General features: G+C 42.9%; 1 protein-coding gene across 3 annotated transcripts; it reads left to right on the plus strand.

Annotated features, from left to right (window-relative positions):
* Positions 1 to 52: 52 nt before the first annotated feature.
* On the plus strand, positions 53 to 13,593 carry LOC135396393 (F-box/WD repeat-containing protein 7-like). 3 transcript variants are annotated; one of them, XM_064627336.1, is made up of 9 exons: positions 58 to 276; positions 788 to 1,124; positions 2,304 to 2,471; positions 3,006 to 3,071; positions 4,378 to 4,773; positions 6,478 to 6,669; positions 6,730 to 6,867; positions 8,851 to 9,057; positions 11,418 to 13,593. In XM_064627336.1, exons 2-9 carry the CDS (start codon positions 885 to 887, stop codon positions 11,727 to 11,729), a joined length of 1,719 nt encoding a protein of 572 aa, XP_064483406.1. In that variant the 5' UTR covers positions 58 to 276; positions 788 to 884; the 3' UTR covers positions 11,730 to 13,593. The 3 variants fall into 3 exon arrangements, with proteins under 3 accessions (XP_064483408.1, XP_064483406.1, XP_064483407.1); XM_064627337.1 differs by lacking the exon at positions 58 to 276 and adding an exon at positions 328 to 491; XM_064627338.1 differs by lacking the exon at positions 4,378 to 4,773 and having other exon boundaries at positions 53 to 276.
* Positions 13,594 to 16,220: the final 2,627 nt, after the last annotated feature.

The raw sequence follows: 16,220 nt of genomic DNA on the forward strand, positions 1-16,220 counted from the left end.
TCACAAATAAAATAAAATAACATTATTCGCGGTAACTTCGCTTATCAGAACACAGACAAAAACAGAAAGAAAATTCAGCAACAGACATTGTAGTAGCGTGGCCTGCAAGTACAAATGGGTGAAGTTCAAAGTTCCGTTCTCCCCCGCAGGAAAAACCGAAAAAAGAAATAAACAAACAAACAAACAAAAAAGTAAGGATGATGCGATGGTGCTTGTACTCGTGCATCGGTAGTGGGCTTTAATGTTCCTGGTTTTGCACCGATTTCGATAAATCAGGTATGACAACCCGCTACTGACTGATGTGCAAAAGTATGCAAATACATACAAGGTGCACTTGTGCAGAGCTCAGCGGCTGCTTCTTGTCGCATTGAGACGTTGACATGTGAATGATGCTGCAGCTTTTTGCAGTACTCTTTTGCCGATTCTCTCTTTATTGATACTCCGTCAAACTGTTGGTTGGCATCAAAGGACTGATAATCGCCATACGAATGGTAGTGCAATTTTATCGTATTTTTTCCACGCCGCATGTGCATGCAATAACGGGAATATCACAAAATCTGTCGTTCGTGAAGGCAAACGTACCGTACGTCCCAGAACTCGATCGGAGACCTCCGTAATAGTAATTCGAGAAAATTTATCTGTGTCGAGAAATTAACTGCACAAGTTAATGTGAATGAAACTGTTAAGATAATCTATAGCAGCCATCTAAAATACGTGGGAGCAGTTGAAGAGGATGTTCGTGACTGTAGTGTCTAACAACCTTTTTGATGTTGCTCTGTGTTTTCAGTTGCCGGCTTACAGTATGTGGCCGCATGGACTACCGTCAGATGGAGCATTCACAGCTACATGATGTAGCAACATAGGGGAACTCAAGACGAGAAGCAATGGACATGTGCACATACCGGCCTCCCCTCATCCGTGCCCTGTCTGGTGGCAAACTGGTGGACTGTCCCCTGTGCAAGACACACACTGATGATGAGATAAAAGAGGAAGGCAGAACTGAACTGGCACACACTTCTCTAACTAATGGGCGTAAGAGAAGTGTGGCTGATTTGACCTCCCAGGGCTATCCGCACATAGTCTGTTTCTCACGTGCATCTGCAAAAAAGACTACGGTTGAACAGGTATTGCAAAGTGCTGTGACAGCCACCTCGTTGGTGTTTTTTTATGCAGCAACAGACAAAGTACATCAAAATTATACTTAAAGTAAAGTACTCCGCAAAGTACTTTAAAGTATTCGCAAGTACATTGCAGTTTGTGTTGCTCCACGTTTCATTGTATGGTGGTGACAGAGAGTGAGAAAGTAATGTTTCCAGCTAAAGTTTCCAGCTTCTAACAGAGCTGAGCAGTATAACGGTACTAGATCGTGTAACTTCCCAATATTTCAGGTCTGTAGACAATGTATCTTCCCCTTCAAAAATTCCCCTTCCAGACACACAAATTATATATTGATATTTCTCAAGTTTTGCCTCTGCATTATCAGTTTGGAACATGAGTACTTTGTGGGAAAGTACCGGAGAAAAGTGGTTACAGTTGTGTACAAAGTACACCATTTGAAATGTATTTAAACTAAAGGGCAAGTACTGAGATATGTACTTAAAGTAGTACTTGACTACTTGGTACTTTAAGTACTTCCCATCTATGCCACTATGTAACGTAGTAGTGGCTGAGGCCAATGAAACATAGACGCACAATCATAAACCATTTATGAGAATTCTTTAATGCCCCGTCAACCCTTATTACATTATTTTTTATGGGCTCAGACAGTGCCCATAAAAGTGACTTGGGCAGCAGGAAGTTTTATCGTTCGACATGGTATCATAGGGATTTAATGTATGTTGTGTCACTGCAAGTTCTAGAGAAAAAAAAATGCTATGAAAAGAAACAAAAGTTAGATGAACTTAGTTTTACTTGGAAAGCCATGCAGATATTGACTTTAAGCATTGCTGCAACTTTAATCCTAGTCCTCTATAGCCATCCAGTTTTCTCTGAGTTTCCCAGACAGATTCTTGCACACAAAACGTGTGGAGACTTCCCTGCTGACTACATTTTCTCAATAAGGCTTTGACGTACAGTGGTGAGATCGCAAAACATACTGCAATGCCAGAGGTCTTACATGGTGCAGAGCATAGGCTCAGTGAAAGCTCAGTACCATCTCGACCTTCTTATTTGGAAAGCAAAAACTTAGCTAACTACAAAAGCTACAGCAGCTAACTTCAACCACGAGAAGGAAATGAAACTAGTTTCCCGTTGAGCTCATTTTCAGCACTGATTTATGAGTCACAAACGGATGAAACTCCCAGGTACTGCCAGCATTCCAGCCGAGGCAGGTGTCACGCAAGTGCCACAGTCTTCCAAGAAATTATAAACCAAGGCTACATGAATGCAAGCAGTCTTCTGGAGAAAGTCAGTGCCAACAGGAGAAGATTTCTCAAGCGATCGGTCCGGCTGATTTCAAGACTCGACTTGATGTGAGTCTCTGCTCGTACTGAAAAACAGCCTGTACTCTACAATTTAGGTTAGATGCATGTTAGGAAAATCCTTTGCTGGAACAAAATGTTGACCGTGGTGCAAACACAGACCCTTGTGTTTTAGGATTAAACGCACTAAAACCCGTTTTTACCCACAAACTGGCATCATCGTCACTTGGGTTAAAACCTGAAAAGCCCGAAAAAACGAACCTGTCAAAGCGCAAATTCAGCATCTCGAGTTCATCTAAAATGCGAGAAGCACATTTTTTTTTAATATTCGACCCAAAATTCTGCTTTTCCACCTGATAATACCCAATATTACGGCTGTCTTATGGCTCCTGAAATACAACCTGATTTTTGCACCCAATTTTTAAAATCTATAAAATGCGAAAACACCAGGGCATACATGCATACACAAATGAAGGACGTTTATACACACAAGGAACGTCCTTTCATCATAAGTGATAGTAGTAAAAGGAATACATTTACAATGTCTGTACATTCACTTAATGTGCCTCTGTAACATTGTTTCAGCTAATGAAGGAGTGGTTTAGTGACTTCACAGATGAACAGAAGAACACCGTTATCAAGGCCCTACTGGTGAGCGAGGCATTGTCTTGACGATACTTTAGAATTGGGCCAGTTGGTGTGGACTAAGGTTGAGCATGCTAAGGTTGAGCATGCTGGTGTGACGTCCCTCGTCGTAGCTGAAGGGGACGGAGCACAATATTCACCAAGAAAAGGGGATACACTCAATGTGGGCACCCGCAGAGGCGAGAAGGAATGACACCATGCACTTCGTTAACAACAACGAACATGATTTAATATGAACACAACGAAACGCGCATTATTCACTTTAAATTATTCATAACACAAACCGTGACAGTAACAAACATAATTTAGTATGAACTCTGCTAAACGCTAAGACATGCGATATGATACTTCGAATGGACGATAACGCAAATCCTGACAATAACCCACGTGCGATAAAGCAGACACAACTTAAATATATGACATTGTCCACTTTAAACTACAGTCGTCGAAAACTTGCACGACAACTGCAAATGCGGGAGACATAACATTGCGGCAAGAGTGACCTACGTGGCCGGCTTTCAATGCTGTGGCTTTCGGTTGCTGCTTCCGTCGAATTTCATCCGCTCAAGTCTCCATTCTTGGTCCACGGCCAGGTCAAACAATAGCGAACGACAGAAGACGGCGACTTGGCAGCAGGCCTACCATCCCACTTGGAGGCTCTGTCCCAGGAGCTCTGCTACCGCCCTCGTCGGTCCGTCTTTTCGCTCACCACGTCATCGTAGGGTGCACCTCGTTCCGGTCAGTCGCCACCAGCTGGGCCTCTAGGTCGCAACTTAGGTTGCCCGGACGTTAGCGCTGGTGGAAGGAGATTTCGGGGATGAACCCTCAGGGCGAAGGTGGGTTCTAGGCGTCAAGGCGCCACCGTCGTCCATCTCCTTCCAGGCATCCGTCTGGGCTCCCGCTCCGGATCACATATCGATGACTCTTCACTGGTTACGACCCTCGACGCAAACTACGAGTAACTGTTTAGGCGACTGTCTCACTCTCCCCCTCTCTCGAAGTCATCCACGGTTTATATAACCTTCCCGCGCCATGTCACAGTCCGGGCCAGTCACGTACGCAAAACCAATAACACATGTGCGTCCGACACTGCATTCCAAGAACGCTGTGGTTTCATTTGGCAAAGGAAAGAGGGAGTTTGCTGGAGTTTTAAATTTTTGGAAAATTTTGACTTTTTCAGAGAACCTGCAAAAAACTCAAAATTTTCCAGAAATTGAGGCTTCCGGTGGGCGCCTCCCGATTTTTGCCAAATGAAAACACCGAAAAGTTGAAATGTTATTTATAACACCAAAAACAAACTTTACGCATGCAGCTGCAGTGTGGGCGGCCACAGAACCACCTGCTCTCTGTGCTCCTGCAACCCATTCTGCACGAGCACTGCCCGACCAATTGCCAGGATTGGGTGAGCACCCTTCCACCGGGGCCTCGACTGCGCATTTTTTCCCACCTGGACCCCACTTCACTGGGACGATGTGCTGCCGTCTGCCGTGCCTGGTGCGACCTCGTCTGTGATCCGTACTTGTGGCAGCGTCTGTGTGCTCGACCACAATGGAGATTATCGCCTGCGGCTGAGAAAAAGCAGCTGCAGATGGCACGGCAGTGCGATGGATGCGTGGACTGGAAAGACGTGTTTCGGCAACGCTATCGTCTGAGGAGGAATTGGCTGAGAGGAAGCTGCCACGTCCGCACTTTTCATGGGCACACACAGGTAATTGAAGTGACAGAACCAGGTAAACTATTCCATTCTGATGAGGTGCGGGGAATGAATGAGCCCTGGAATGATCTCATTGAAGAACGCACTACACCTACTTTTTGACGATGATCAACACGAAGGGAAATGTACGATGGTGATGTGATCTAAGAAGATTTTAAAGTCGCGTTGTGATAAAATATTTTATGGAACAGGCAGAGGCGAAGCATTTTCCGTCGCAAGTCATCAAAATTAACGGCTTAAAGAGGCTAAATTAAAGAGGCTCGCTTTAGTATTGGTGCAAACAATGCTGCCACAGTTGTTTGGGTTTCACACCTGAACTATGCACTAATCATCTAACATCTAACATACTGAAGGCAGTATAAAGTGGACAATCCAGTGACCCAGTAAAAGTAGAATGGAACAGAAGCCTTGGGAGCCTCCAATAGTTCAAACAGAGACTATTCTCGTACTGGGCATCGTTCTCATCACTGGCAGTGTATTTAAAGGGATGTGTTAAAGCAATGTAGGGAACTGTGATGGGAAAGTCCAACTACATAGAACATCTTTATAGTGAAGTTTGTCGAACCACTAAGAAACTTCACTACTATACGAGTAGTTCATGGTTGGGGTTCCAACACATTGGGACCGCAGGTTTACTTCGCTACATTCATATCTTTGCTATGTCCAAGTTCGCTATATCGAGCAAACAGAGAAGAACTGAAGGCAGGAAGCACAAGGACAGGACAGGACATGACATGACATGTTCTCAATGAATTTCTCTCTCAGTTTGCAATGTACACTAGGTATATTGTACTAGTGTACTGGCCCCTTGGAGCATGTGGTACGCTCGAACTATTCGATTCGCGAATTTCGCGATTTTCGAATATTCGACTATTCCACGAATATGAACAACACAACCTGAAAGTGGGCTTCACCTGATGCTTCCGTGCATGAGGTGAAGCATGCTTTACGAAATTGCCCTAGCTGCGGGACCAACACAGGCGGGATAGTGTTTAGTTTAAGATAGCGTTATTCAAAGTTTCTTTTGTAGACATCGTCTGTGGAAGTGGTGGTGCCCCTCCCACATGCAGTATAGCGGTGCCGACGAGGGACTTTGATTTGATGTCTGTGAGGTTGCCTTTAAAAAGACAGGACTCTCGAATAATGACTACAGCCCACGAACAAGAAGCCTGTCTTAAAGATGTCCTTTACGTCTAAAATTTCAGCAGTGCAACTTCCTAGGGCGAGTGCAGAGGAACTAAAGGGTATTCATGGCAAAGCTGAGGCAGGATGCCAATTCGTTTGTTTCACAAATGGCCTGTGGTTGTCTGAAACAATTACAGCTTCATCCGTATAACATGCTACTGCCTGACATAAAATTTTGAAATGAAGGTAACCACTCCAGTACTCCAGTAAGTGTAGGCTCACCTGAAAAGCAGGAAGCACTCTCATGTAAAATTAAAGAGGCTTTAAACGGAAGAATTGCGTGTCTCTCTTGTGACAGTTAATGCCAGAAAAATTATACTAAAGCCATGGGTTACAAAATGGAAACTTTTAGTGCGAAAGTCACATATTGTAAATTTTGCACGAATATTCAATATTCGATTCGGTATTCAGAATTTCTTCCCCCCATTCGATTCGATATTCGATTCGACTTAAAATATTCGGATTCGCACATCCCTAAAGCTTTCCTCTGCCGTGTGCCCTTGATTCTTGCAGGCAGTGTTTTGTGTCCAGTTTGATGAGACACGGATAGTGAGCGGGTCGTCCGACAAGACCATCAAGGTGTGGAACATGCGCACCAACAGTCCGTGGTCTGTGATGACCCTTGTGGGACACTCAGGTACAGTGCGGTGCCTTCACCTCAATGGGAACCGTCTAGTATCAGGCTCAAGTGACTGTACGATCAAGGCAAGTTCTGTTTTAAATAATCCGTAGCGATATAAACATAGACCTATGACCTTTGCACAGGTGTGGGACCTAAGTACAGAACAGTCGTGGTCCAGCATAGCCTGTAAGGTCACTATGGTTGGACACGGCAACACAGTGCGATGTCTCCAGTCTGACAACCACAAGGTGGTTAGCGGTTCCTATGACCACACACTCAAGGTATGTGTTCAACTGATATTTAACTCTTTCCTTACCACGCCCATAGAGGTTTGCGAGCCGCGCTAGTCGGCTTCCAAAGCAGATATGGACAAGTGGTGACATTTGGTGAATACTATGTATAAACACTACAGAATAAGTTTCGGTTTCATTTTTAGCTTTTCCTCGTGGTGACGATTTATGAACTCTCTCTGCGCCAAGGAGGCAGTGCGGAGATTTTATCCTGGTCGCGTTCCCACGGTGGATCTCTTTTGCAAATGCGCAATACTCGCATTTGAAGCATGTTTGGGTTCAATTTCATTTATTAGTACGACACTGAAGGGTTAGATAATCAGATTTTTGCCCTGAATGTGTGGGTATTTGTAAGTTGCGCTATTGCTGTTCTGCCTGCCTCAAAACTAACCAGGAGGAATAGGAAAGCGGTGAAATAGCAAAATGTGGTACAGGAACAAGAAAGTTGAGCATTAAACTAATGTTTTCTGCAGGAATTATGATGTTCATTTCTGTTTTACTCCTTCAATGAACTCTGTCACTCAGTTACATTAACAACATGGGTGTTGACGTTACTTTCCACAACTCATGAACTTCTTGATCCAGAGTTCTGATATTGGCAGATACATTATTTCTGACAAAATTTTCCACGTTTTATATATTTTTGAACTTGTAGGTTGATATTTTTGTTCAAGATACAGGCGTATCTTCATGAGGTTTCTGCTGTTTGTACCAATTTTTTTGTGTTCCCAAATTAATTTTGGAAATACGTGGATAGCTTTGTTTCTGAAACTAATATTATTTGATAGGACATTCATTTGGCTACATTTTCCTATATAGCAACATATTTTGAAGTGATACTGTCAGCCACAAAAAATATGTTTGTCAAACTACCCAAAAAGTCAACATACTTTTTCTGAACTTCATAATTTGACTTGGCAACATCTTTGCATTGAAGTTGTAGGTTACATAAGATTCCAGGCAATTGACACTTGCAATTACCATGCATTTACAATCACAGTATTTACTCGTAGAATTAACACACTCACGTCATCAGACCCATCAATTTGGGCACAACACACTCACTGATGTGTGTGTTGTCAGTGCATGTTCTTTTACCAAGCACAGTTTTGCTACAAATGTCTGATCAACAATAGAAGAATATGCTTTCTTTATAATGAATATGTCTTTTCTGAAATATACAGAGAACTCAATTGTTGACTGGTGGAAGGCATACAGTAAAACCCGCGGATAACGATATCTCGTATAGCGGTATCTCTCGTAAAATGATGGCTTATGATTTTACCATCAAAATATACATTGTTTCTATGGGGAAACGACCAGCGTACAGAGATGGAGACCGCGGTTCTGAGTATTCTTATAACGATGTTGGAACGGAAAAAATTCGTATCATCCGAAATTCGTATCAAAAGAATTAAACCAAAATAAAAATTTAAGCAAGAAAATAGACAGCAACTGTTCATTTTTCAATACTGTCAGTGAAAGAGGTCGGTGGTAACGCTTTTTTTGTGTCTCTGATTTAACCAATGCTGCTCAAATTCGCGAGATGATTCAAAAGGCCCAGCACGTGCTTTCTACCCGCGAGTCGCGCGAGCGTTCTAAAGAGAGCTTCTCCTAAAGCTCGCAGGCGTTAGGTGAAGCCGACTTGCGGAATGGTGACGTGTAATGTTGCCAGAAGTTGTCCTGATATGTTGCCTGGTTCCCTCCACGAGTTCTGGTTGCTGGTTCCCCAAGTCAGTGCGATGTCACATAGCTTAGCGTTTTTTAAGCATCTGTTTATTTTTCTTTTGCTACACGCGGGGTGGCGCGCGAGTTTTTTGGGACGCGTTATTTAAGTTAGCCCTCGTTTAACGATGTATCCCGTATAACGATGGAATTCGCGATTACCGTCAATATCGTTATACGCGGGTTTCACTGTATTTGCAAGAATATTTACTCTGTAGAACTGTTGCTGTAATTTTCTCATTGCGGCAGGTTTGGGACATGAAAACAGGACAGTGCCTCCAAACTCTGGTAGGGCATGAAGGAGCTGTTCTCTGCCTGCAATTTGACACTGACCGGCTTGTGTCTGGTTCGTGCGATCGCTCCATCAGGGTTTGGCATCTTGCAAGTGGGCAGCACCTTGCTACACTCCAGGGTCACCAGGATGCAGTTACCTGTCTCCAATTTGACACCACAAAGGTTCCTTATCTGTTCTGTTATCTTCCCAAACATCCTATGGAATTGTACTGTAGTACAATTCCAGTGCCTGGACTGGAATTCCAGTGACTGTAATTCCAGTGCTGGGCAGTTCAGTGCACATTCTGGTTGGCTTTAATGTAGAGCTGGGTGAAGATGAATAGCAAAATTTTCATTGCGAATCGAACACGAATATTTCAGACACACTGCAAATATATTTCGAATAGCTTTTTTTCTTTTTCAGTTGTGAATCGAATCGAATAGTAGTTGCTGATGGTGGTTCGAATATCTCGAATAGCTAATTCTTATCACAGTGTGTCCATCAGCGAACAGCTACTGCTCATCTGTGGCATTTTCTGGCAGAATATAAACAAAAAAGTAAAAAAAAACAGGCTCCTTTACTTCAGGCTTTGACATGTGCATTATGTTGCCGGCAGTGGGAGTCTGAAGATCCAATGCATTCTGCAGCAATGCGTATTCTCTAGTTTTGAAACTACATCAGCTTACAAATGGTATGAATATTACCATGGACTGCTGAATACAGTTGTATAAGCTGTGAATATGTTTGAGTTGAGTTTGAGTTTGAATATACAAGGTGTCTTTTTGTTTTTTTTTTAGACAGATTTTTCATTAAAAAACTATAAGGGCTAGATACATGCTGTTTTCACTTCTATCATCACTGGGCAGGCGGACGTTCTTGGCCATTTGTTGCTCAACCGTCAAATGACTAATTACCTAAACATCGTTAATTAACTTTTTGATTATAAAAGCTACGAAGTTGTTCCAATGAGAACATCTGTTCCTTTCTGTGGCCTGATATCGTAGCCATTTTCAGAACAAAAATCCGTTTGGTAGATCATCCACAAAAAATTCGTGAAGGAACACCATTTTTTTTTCTTTGTTTTGTTTGTTGCGCATCTTCGGAGACCCGTCTTTCCTTCACGCCCAATGTGAGAGGGTGAAAGAGCACACTGTCACGTCTTGCATCCTGGACAAAGATTAAAAGAAAACAGAAAACGCAACCCAGGATAAGGACTGTTTTGATAGCGTCACCCGATACATGTGTTTTGGTTTCGTTTCCGCAAGTTAAAGCTCATTTTCAATGCACGAGGCGGCACTGTGGCGGCATCTTCGACGCATGAGGCTCCGTCACCCTCTCACATTGGGAGTGAAGGAAAGACGCGTCTCTAAAGATGCGCAATGAACAAAATGGTGTTCCTTCATGAATTTTTGCGGACGATCTACTGAACAGAATTTGGTTCTGAAAACGGCTAGGATATCAGGCCACCGAAAGGAACCGATGTTCTCATTGGAACAACTTCGTAGCTTTTATAATTAAAAAGTTAATTAACGATTTTTAGGTAATTAGTCATTTGACCGTTGAGCAACATATGGCCAAGAACGTCCGCCGGCCCAGATATGATAGAAGTGAAAACACCATGTCTGTAGCCCTTATAGTTTTTTTACTAAAAATCTGTCTTGGGAAAAAAAAAACTATATATATGTGAATATGTTTATTGGGGGCTGTAGTGGACATTGTACATTAGGGACTACAATAATATGTAATGGATACACAGTCACATATACAGGGCATCCCAGAAAATGTGTCATCAAATTATAATACTATGCCACCTAGAATTATGCGGTCAACTGCACTTGTTCTTACTAGGTCTTTGCCACTGTGAAAGTCATGTAACGTAAATTTTATTATGTAAAAAAGAGCATGCCGCAGGTAGGGTACTCAAATTCATGATAATTGACAGGGATATTGAGAAGCCATCCTATCGGAAAAAATAACCCAACATCATGCTTTACAGATTACCCAGAGCATAGTGCGCGACAAATCTTTCAGGGCAATCGTTGTGTCCAACGAAAGGAGGTTGGAAAATCAGCCCACACTGGGATAATAAAAAGAGATAACACAGGCATGGCTTATCACATCCTGCTTCCGCTAGGATCATGACTTCCCTCTCCCAATTTCCAGAACTGTCACTTTTTCTACTACCCCTCTGTGGGGTGGGTTTGCAACCTCCTTTCGTCAGACAGGCAACGATTGCACTAAAAAATCGTCGAGCGCTATGCTGTGGATGTTCCGAAAAGCATAATGCCAGCACCATGAAGCATTAGCCTCTAGCTTCACATGTCTAAAACATAGGTCCAAGACTGGGTTGAGACACATACTGCTTCAGGACAGCTTGGCATACTTGGTTGGGTCGTCGTTGCACCTTGTCTAAAACTAAAACGCTCAAATGTTACTGTTAAGTCTGGCGGTGGCTGTGCACCTCTTACAATAGTTTTCTTGTTGCGAAGTTTCAGCCATGTCCTAGCAGCACCTAACAATACTCAATTTTTCAATCATGCAGATTGTCAGTGGATCATTGGACCGTACCATCAAGCTGTGGAGCTTAGAGAGCGGTCACTGCCTCCGGACCCTGGACTGGATGAAATCTGAAGGCCACACTGGTGTCATCCGTTGCCTGCGTGCGGACCGCTGGCGGATCGTAAGCGGAGGCGATGACAGAACCCTCAAAGTTTGGAGTCTGGACACGGGCCAGCGTCTTGTGACCTTGCAAAACCACACAGATGGTGTTACATGTTTGCACTTCAATGACAGCGTTATTGTATCTGGTTCTTACGATCAGACAGTGAAATTATGGGACTTCACAGTGTGCTGACTCTCTCTGGGCTGACAAGTCTTTTCCACCCTGCATGGAGCGCATGATTGAAAAGCTCATTTTGTTGGTTGTAGAGCACTACCAATGCACTCTGTCAGATTAGGTAAAGCAGGAGCTCTTAAGAAAAGCTGTAATGCATCTAGTCTTATGCAAACACTCAGTCTGTCTCTAAGCAGGGCCCTAAAAACAAAATGTCCTTTCTAGTCTCGCATGTGGTTGTACACACATTCTGGACATGATTTATTCCTAAGGATTGGACGTAAATTGTTCTGGCACTCGCTATGGCCAATAAGCATGGTTCATTGAAAGCATGGTACATTCCAAGAGATGCATTGTACATATAGCTTGTGGTCACATGGTATTCCCAGGACATCTCACAGGATAGTTATATGAAGGGTCTTTTTCAAAATTTCCAGTCCGTGGGTCAGAACATGTCGCTTGATCTGCTGGCTCTGCTGGCAGTATATAGTATCACCCTGCCTATGCTTGCAAGTGCAGCACAGTATTGGACATATTTAAAAATATGTACGCAGAAAATTGTTCAATTGCAGCGATACAAGCTTATATTTTGTGCTATTTTATTGAACAACTGTAAATTTGCCAACATGCCTGGAGTGAAAGAAGTCTCTAAGTACCACATGATGCTTCCTGCATGCTATATTGGCTAAGGGTAATTAAGTGATAAATTGGCAATCTTCGTGACAGCTTCTTACAATCAAATATTGCAGACATCTGCACAGTTTCTGGCCACAGTGGGAGCTGATAGCAGTCTGTGTGTCACAATGGTGTTGAATGATTCTCGCACCACTTATTCTTGTTTCACATCTGAATTATACGCTAGTCACCTAACAGCCAGCTTATCTGAAATGCTTGCAACAAACATCGACACCACAGGATTGGAGATTGTTTGAAAGGCAGTTTAAAAAATAGCCACACTCTCTTTTTTTTTTTTTTTTTTTTCACATTTTGTACCTTTTGGTAGTGAATACTTTTGGTAATTAGTAGTAAGGAGTCTGAGGAACTACTACTACTTTACTTGAAAAGCAAATTAATGTGGGAACCTGTTTTCTAACTTCTCTGGGGGAAGTCCTTGCATGCTGCATAGCCCAGGATATGGATGCAGTAACTAAAGTTTTGCTGTATCCATAATGTGTGGGCCAAGTTCTGGCAGTAGTGTACATAAAGTAAGTTGAAAGGATAATTCTATTATAGGCGAGTAATTACTTTGCATTTACGAGGCATTTAGAAGCACCGAAATTGTGTTCTATCCAACATTGAATGTGCAAAGTACATGAAACTCCTGCTTAGGAAAGACAGTGCTATGCCCATTTTGCAGCTATATTTAATGCTAAGTGTCTTGTGCTGTCATCGTAAATACCAACACCAAAGTCTTGTCCACCTCGGGGAACAGCAATACGAGCCTCATTTACATGTACGTGTTGTAAACCATATTGTGTGCGTTATAAGCAGAAGGCTACACGACTACAGGTAGACATCTACAGTCAGTCCACCAACATCTAGCATATTTTTTGCTCGGACCTCACCTTCGCCATACTTGCATTTTATTCTAGGTGCTGCATTTAGAGCAACGTTGTGATTTACCACTGCACGGTTTTGTCTTTAGCCATTTTTGCTTAATTTTAATTCATTCCAGAGTCTCGTTGTTTTGTGAATTTACGCACATGAGAGCAAAAAGGAGGTGCGATTGAACTCTTTTTACAGGGTCATTTTCTTGCAGCCAATTTTTATCCCATCTGCAGCCGTCCACATGTCCAGCTCTTGTCCTCCAAAGTACTTTTTCTGCCCCTCTTGCCACTTCGTTTTGTACTGCTCTTTTGAAAGGAATAAACTTTTTTCCATGCTGCGAAGCTCCCGACAACGTTACTGCTGACGGTATGCTTAGCTGCCCATTTCATAATGGACACTTTTGTAGGGGTGTGCGAATCCGAATATTTTAAGTCGAATCGAATATCGAATCGAATGGGGGAAAAAATTCCGAATACCGAATCGAATATTCGTGCAAAATTTACAATATGTGACTTTCGCACTAAAAGTTTCGATTTTGTAGCCTATGGCTTTAGTGTATTTTTTCTGGCATTAACTGTCACAAGAGAGACATGCAGTTCTTCTGTTTAAAGCCCATACTCTTTAATTTTACATGAGAGTGCTTCCTGCTTTTCAGGTGAGCCTACACTTACTGGAGTGGTTACCTTCATTTCAAAATTTTATACTAAGCAGTAGCATATTATACGAATGAGGCTGTAATTGTTTCAGACAACCACAGGACATTTGTGAAACAAACAAATTGGCATCCTGCCTCAGCTTTGCCATGAACACCTTTTAGTTTCTTTGCACTCGCCCTAGAAAATTGCACTACTAAACTTTTAGACGTAAAGGACAGCTTTAAGACATCCTTCTTGTTCGTGGGCTGTAGTCATTATTCAAGAGTTCAACTTTTTTAAAGGCAACCTCACAGGCATCAAATCAAAGTCCCTCGTCGGCACCGCTAAAGTGCATGTGGGAGGGGTGCCACCCCTTCCACAGACAATGTCTACAAAAGTAACTTTGGATAACGTTATCTTAAATTAAACACCGTCCCGCCTGCGTTCGTCCTGCAGCAAGGGCAATTTTGTAAAGCAGGCTTCACCGCACGCACGGAAGCATCAGGTGAAGCCCACTTTCGGGTTGTGTGGTTCATATTCGTGGAATAGTCGAATATTCGAAAAATCGAATATTGGATATTCGATTCGCGAATCGAATAATTCGAGCGTTTGATATTCGATTCGATTCGAGAATTCGAATATTCGCACACCCCTACACCTTTGTAACCCAAAAACAGCATCATAGTGGGAGCGCATTAATTATGTCCCAAGTTGTCGTCATGCAGCAAGTGCTGGCCATCCTGTGGAACTTGGAGCTCGAAATACGTGGGAAAAGGTACTAATAGGCGCGTGCGAGCACCCAAATTTTTAGAAATACTTAAGCGTATAGTAATTGAATTCAATATTCTGATCAAATCGATGTTTCTTCCAAACTGAATATATTCTTAGTTCTAAAGCTGCGCAGGTAAGGCCGAAAATGGCAGAAGAGAGGGCCTAAAACAAAGTGAGCTCTACTTTTGTATTCTGATCCACGTGTATATATCGTATGATGCTGTAGATGTTTATATCCGTACATGTGGTGCACGCATATCCCATCCAAATTGCGCTTTGGTTCCAAAATAATCATCCGCGCATGCCTCGTTACAAAGATTTGGGCACCAAAGGTAGAGGTGTTGTTAACCGAGACTAAGTACGGTACAGTCGTGTCTTCCTTATCAGGATGCCTTGGTTCTTGTCATGTACTGTCCAGATTGCAAAATTTTGCGTAAGCATGTCAAGTGTGGAGATGCGTGAAGTTCCATTAAAACTATTTATTACGAATGTGTCAAATGTCCACATTCTGACATCAGAGCAAAGCACTTCCTTGGTGCAGGTTTTAAGGATAGAAATACTTTCCCATGGCTCGAACAGCCGATGCTCGCGTATAGACTTTGTGCCCAGTTGAGATCGAGGTGCATAGGCAGGGTCTCTCTTCCTTCTCAGTGTCCTATAAGCGCAGTTTTTTTTTATCATGTCGGTGGAGACCGGACACCTCTTCCACTTGTCGGGCAGAACGGAAGGCTCACGCAGGAGGTGACGTTCCTTGGGGACAGTGTCAAGGACGGAGGGCACGACACGTTCTCGCACGAGCAACGTGTTCGACACCGGTTCTGAAGATTGTTTCCGGTGCTTCACATCCAGATACAGATGAATTCCGGATGTTTGAGAATCCATTCCCGATCAGACCCAGACTGGAGTTATTTATTTTAGAGAACAAGTTAAGCCGTTCTCGTGGGAGTCTGACTTGTCATATCATTGACTTGAAAGCACCCTAGCAGAATTACATCAGGAAAACAAAATCATCTCTTGCACTCAAACATCCGGTTTCTTGTGGTCTTTGGGATGAAAGTGAGAAAAGCAGACTTACAGCAGTGTTGTGAACTGATCTTCAGTGGATCTGTACAGGGCGATATACAATCGGGCCATAGGGAAAAGGACTGATGGAAACTTTCGAGGAGGAGACTCGAAAAACGCGTATAATTGTAACCACTTGATTTTGGATGGCCGTGAGGGAAGTTCTAGATGGGTCACAGATAGCCAAGATGATGTTTTGGATAGACAAGCATTAAATATGACAAATGCCTAAGTAAGACAGGATAATGACAAGCTTATTAACAAGGTGTTGCTGTACATGCTGAGGAGCGCTCAGCATCCTCCAAATAAGAATGCATTATAGATACAAGCATTCATTGCAACACCCCTGCATAATGATGCACAGTGCATACCACCAGAGGTTCGTATACACCAGATTCAATCCACAAGTGTTGCCACAGAGAGAAGGCAGAGTCTAATTAATGAGTTCTCTCTCCAAAATGAACGTAGGGAGGAGTAGCATTCTTGAGCAAACTTC

The sequence above is a fragment of the Ornithodoros turicata genome, chromosome 6 (assembly GCF_037126465.1).
Source record: "Ornithodoros turicata isolate Travis chromosome 6, ASM3712646v1, whole genome shotgun sequence".
Lineage (NCBI taxonomy): Eukaryota > Metazoa > Arthropoda > Arachnida > Ixodida > Argasidae > Ornithodoros > Ornithodoros turicata.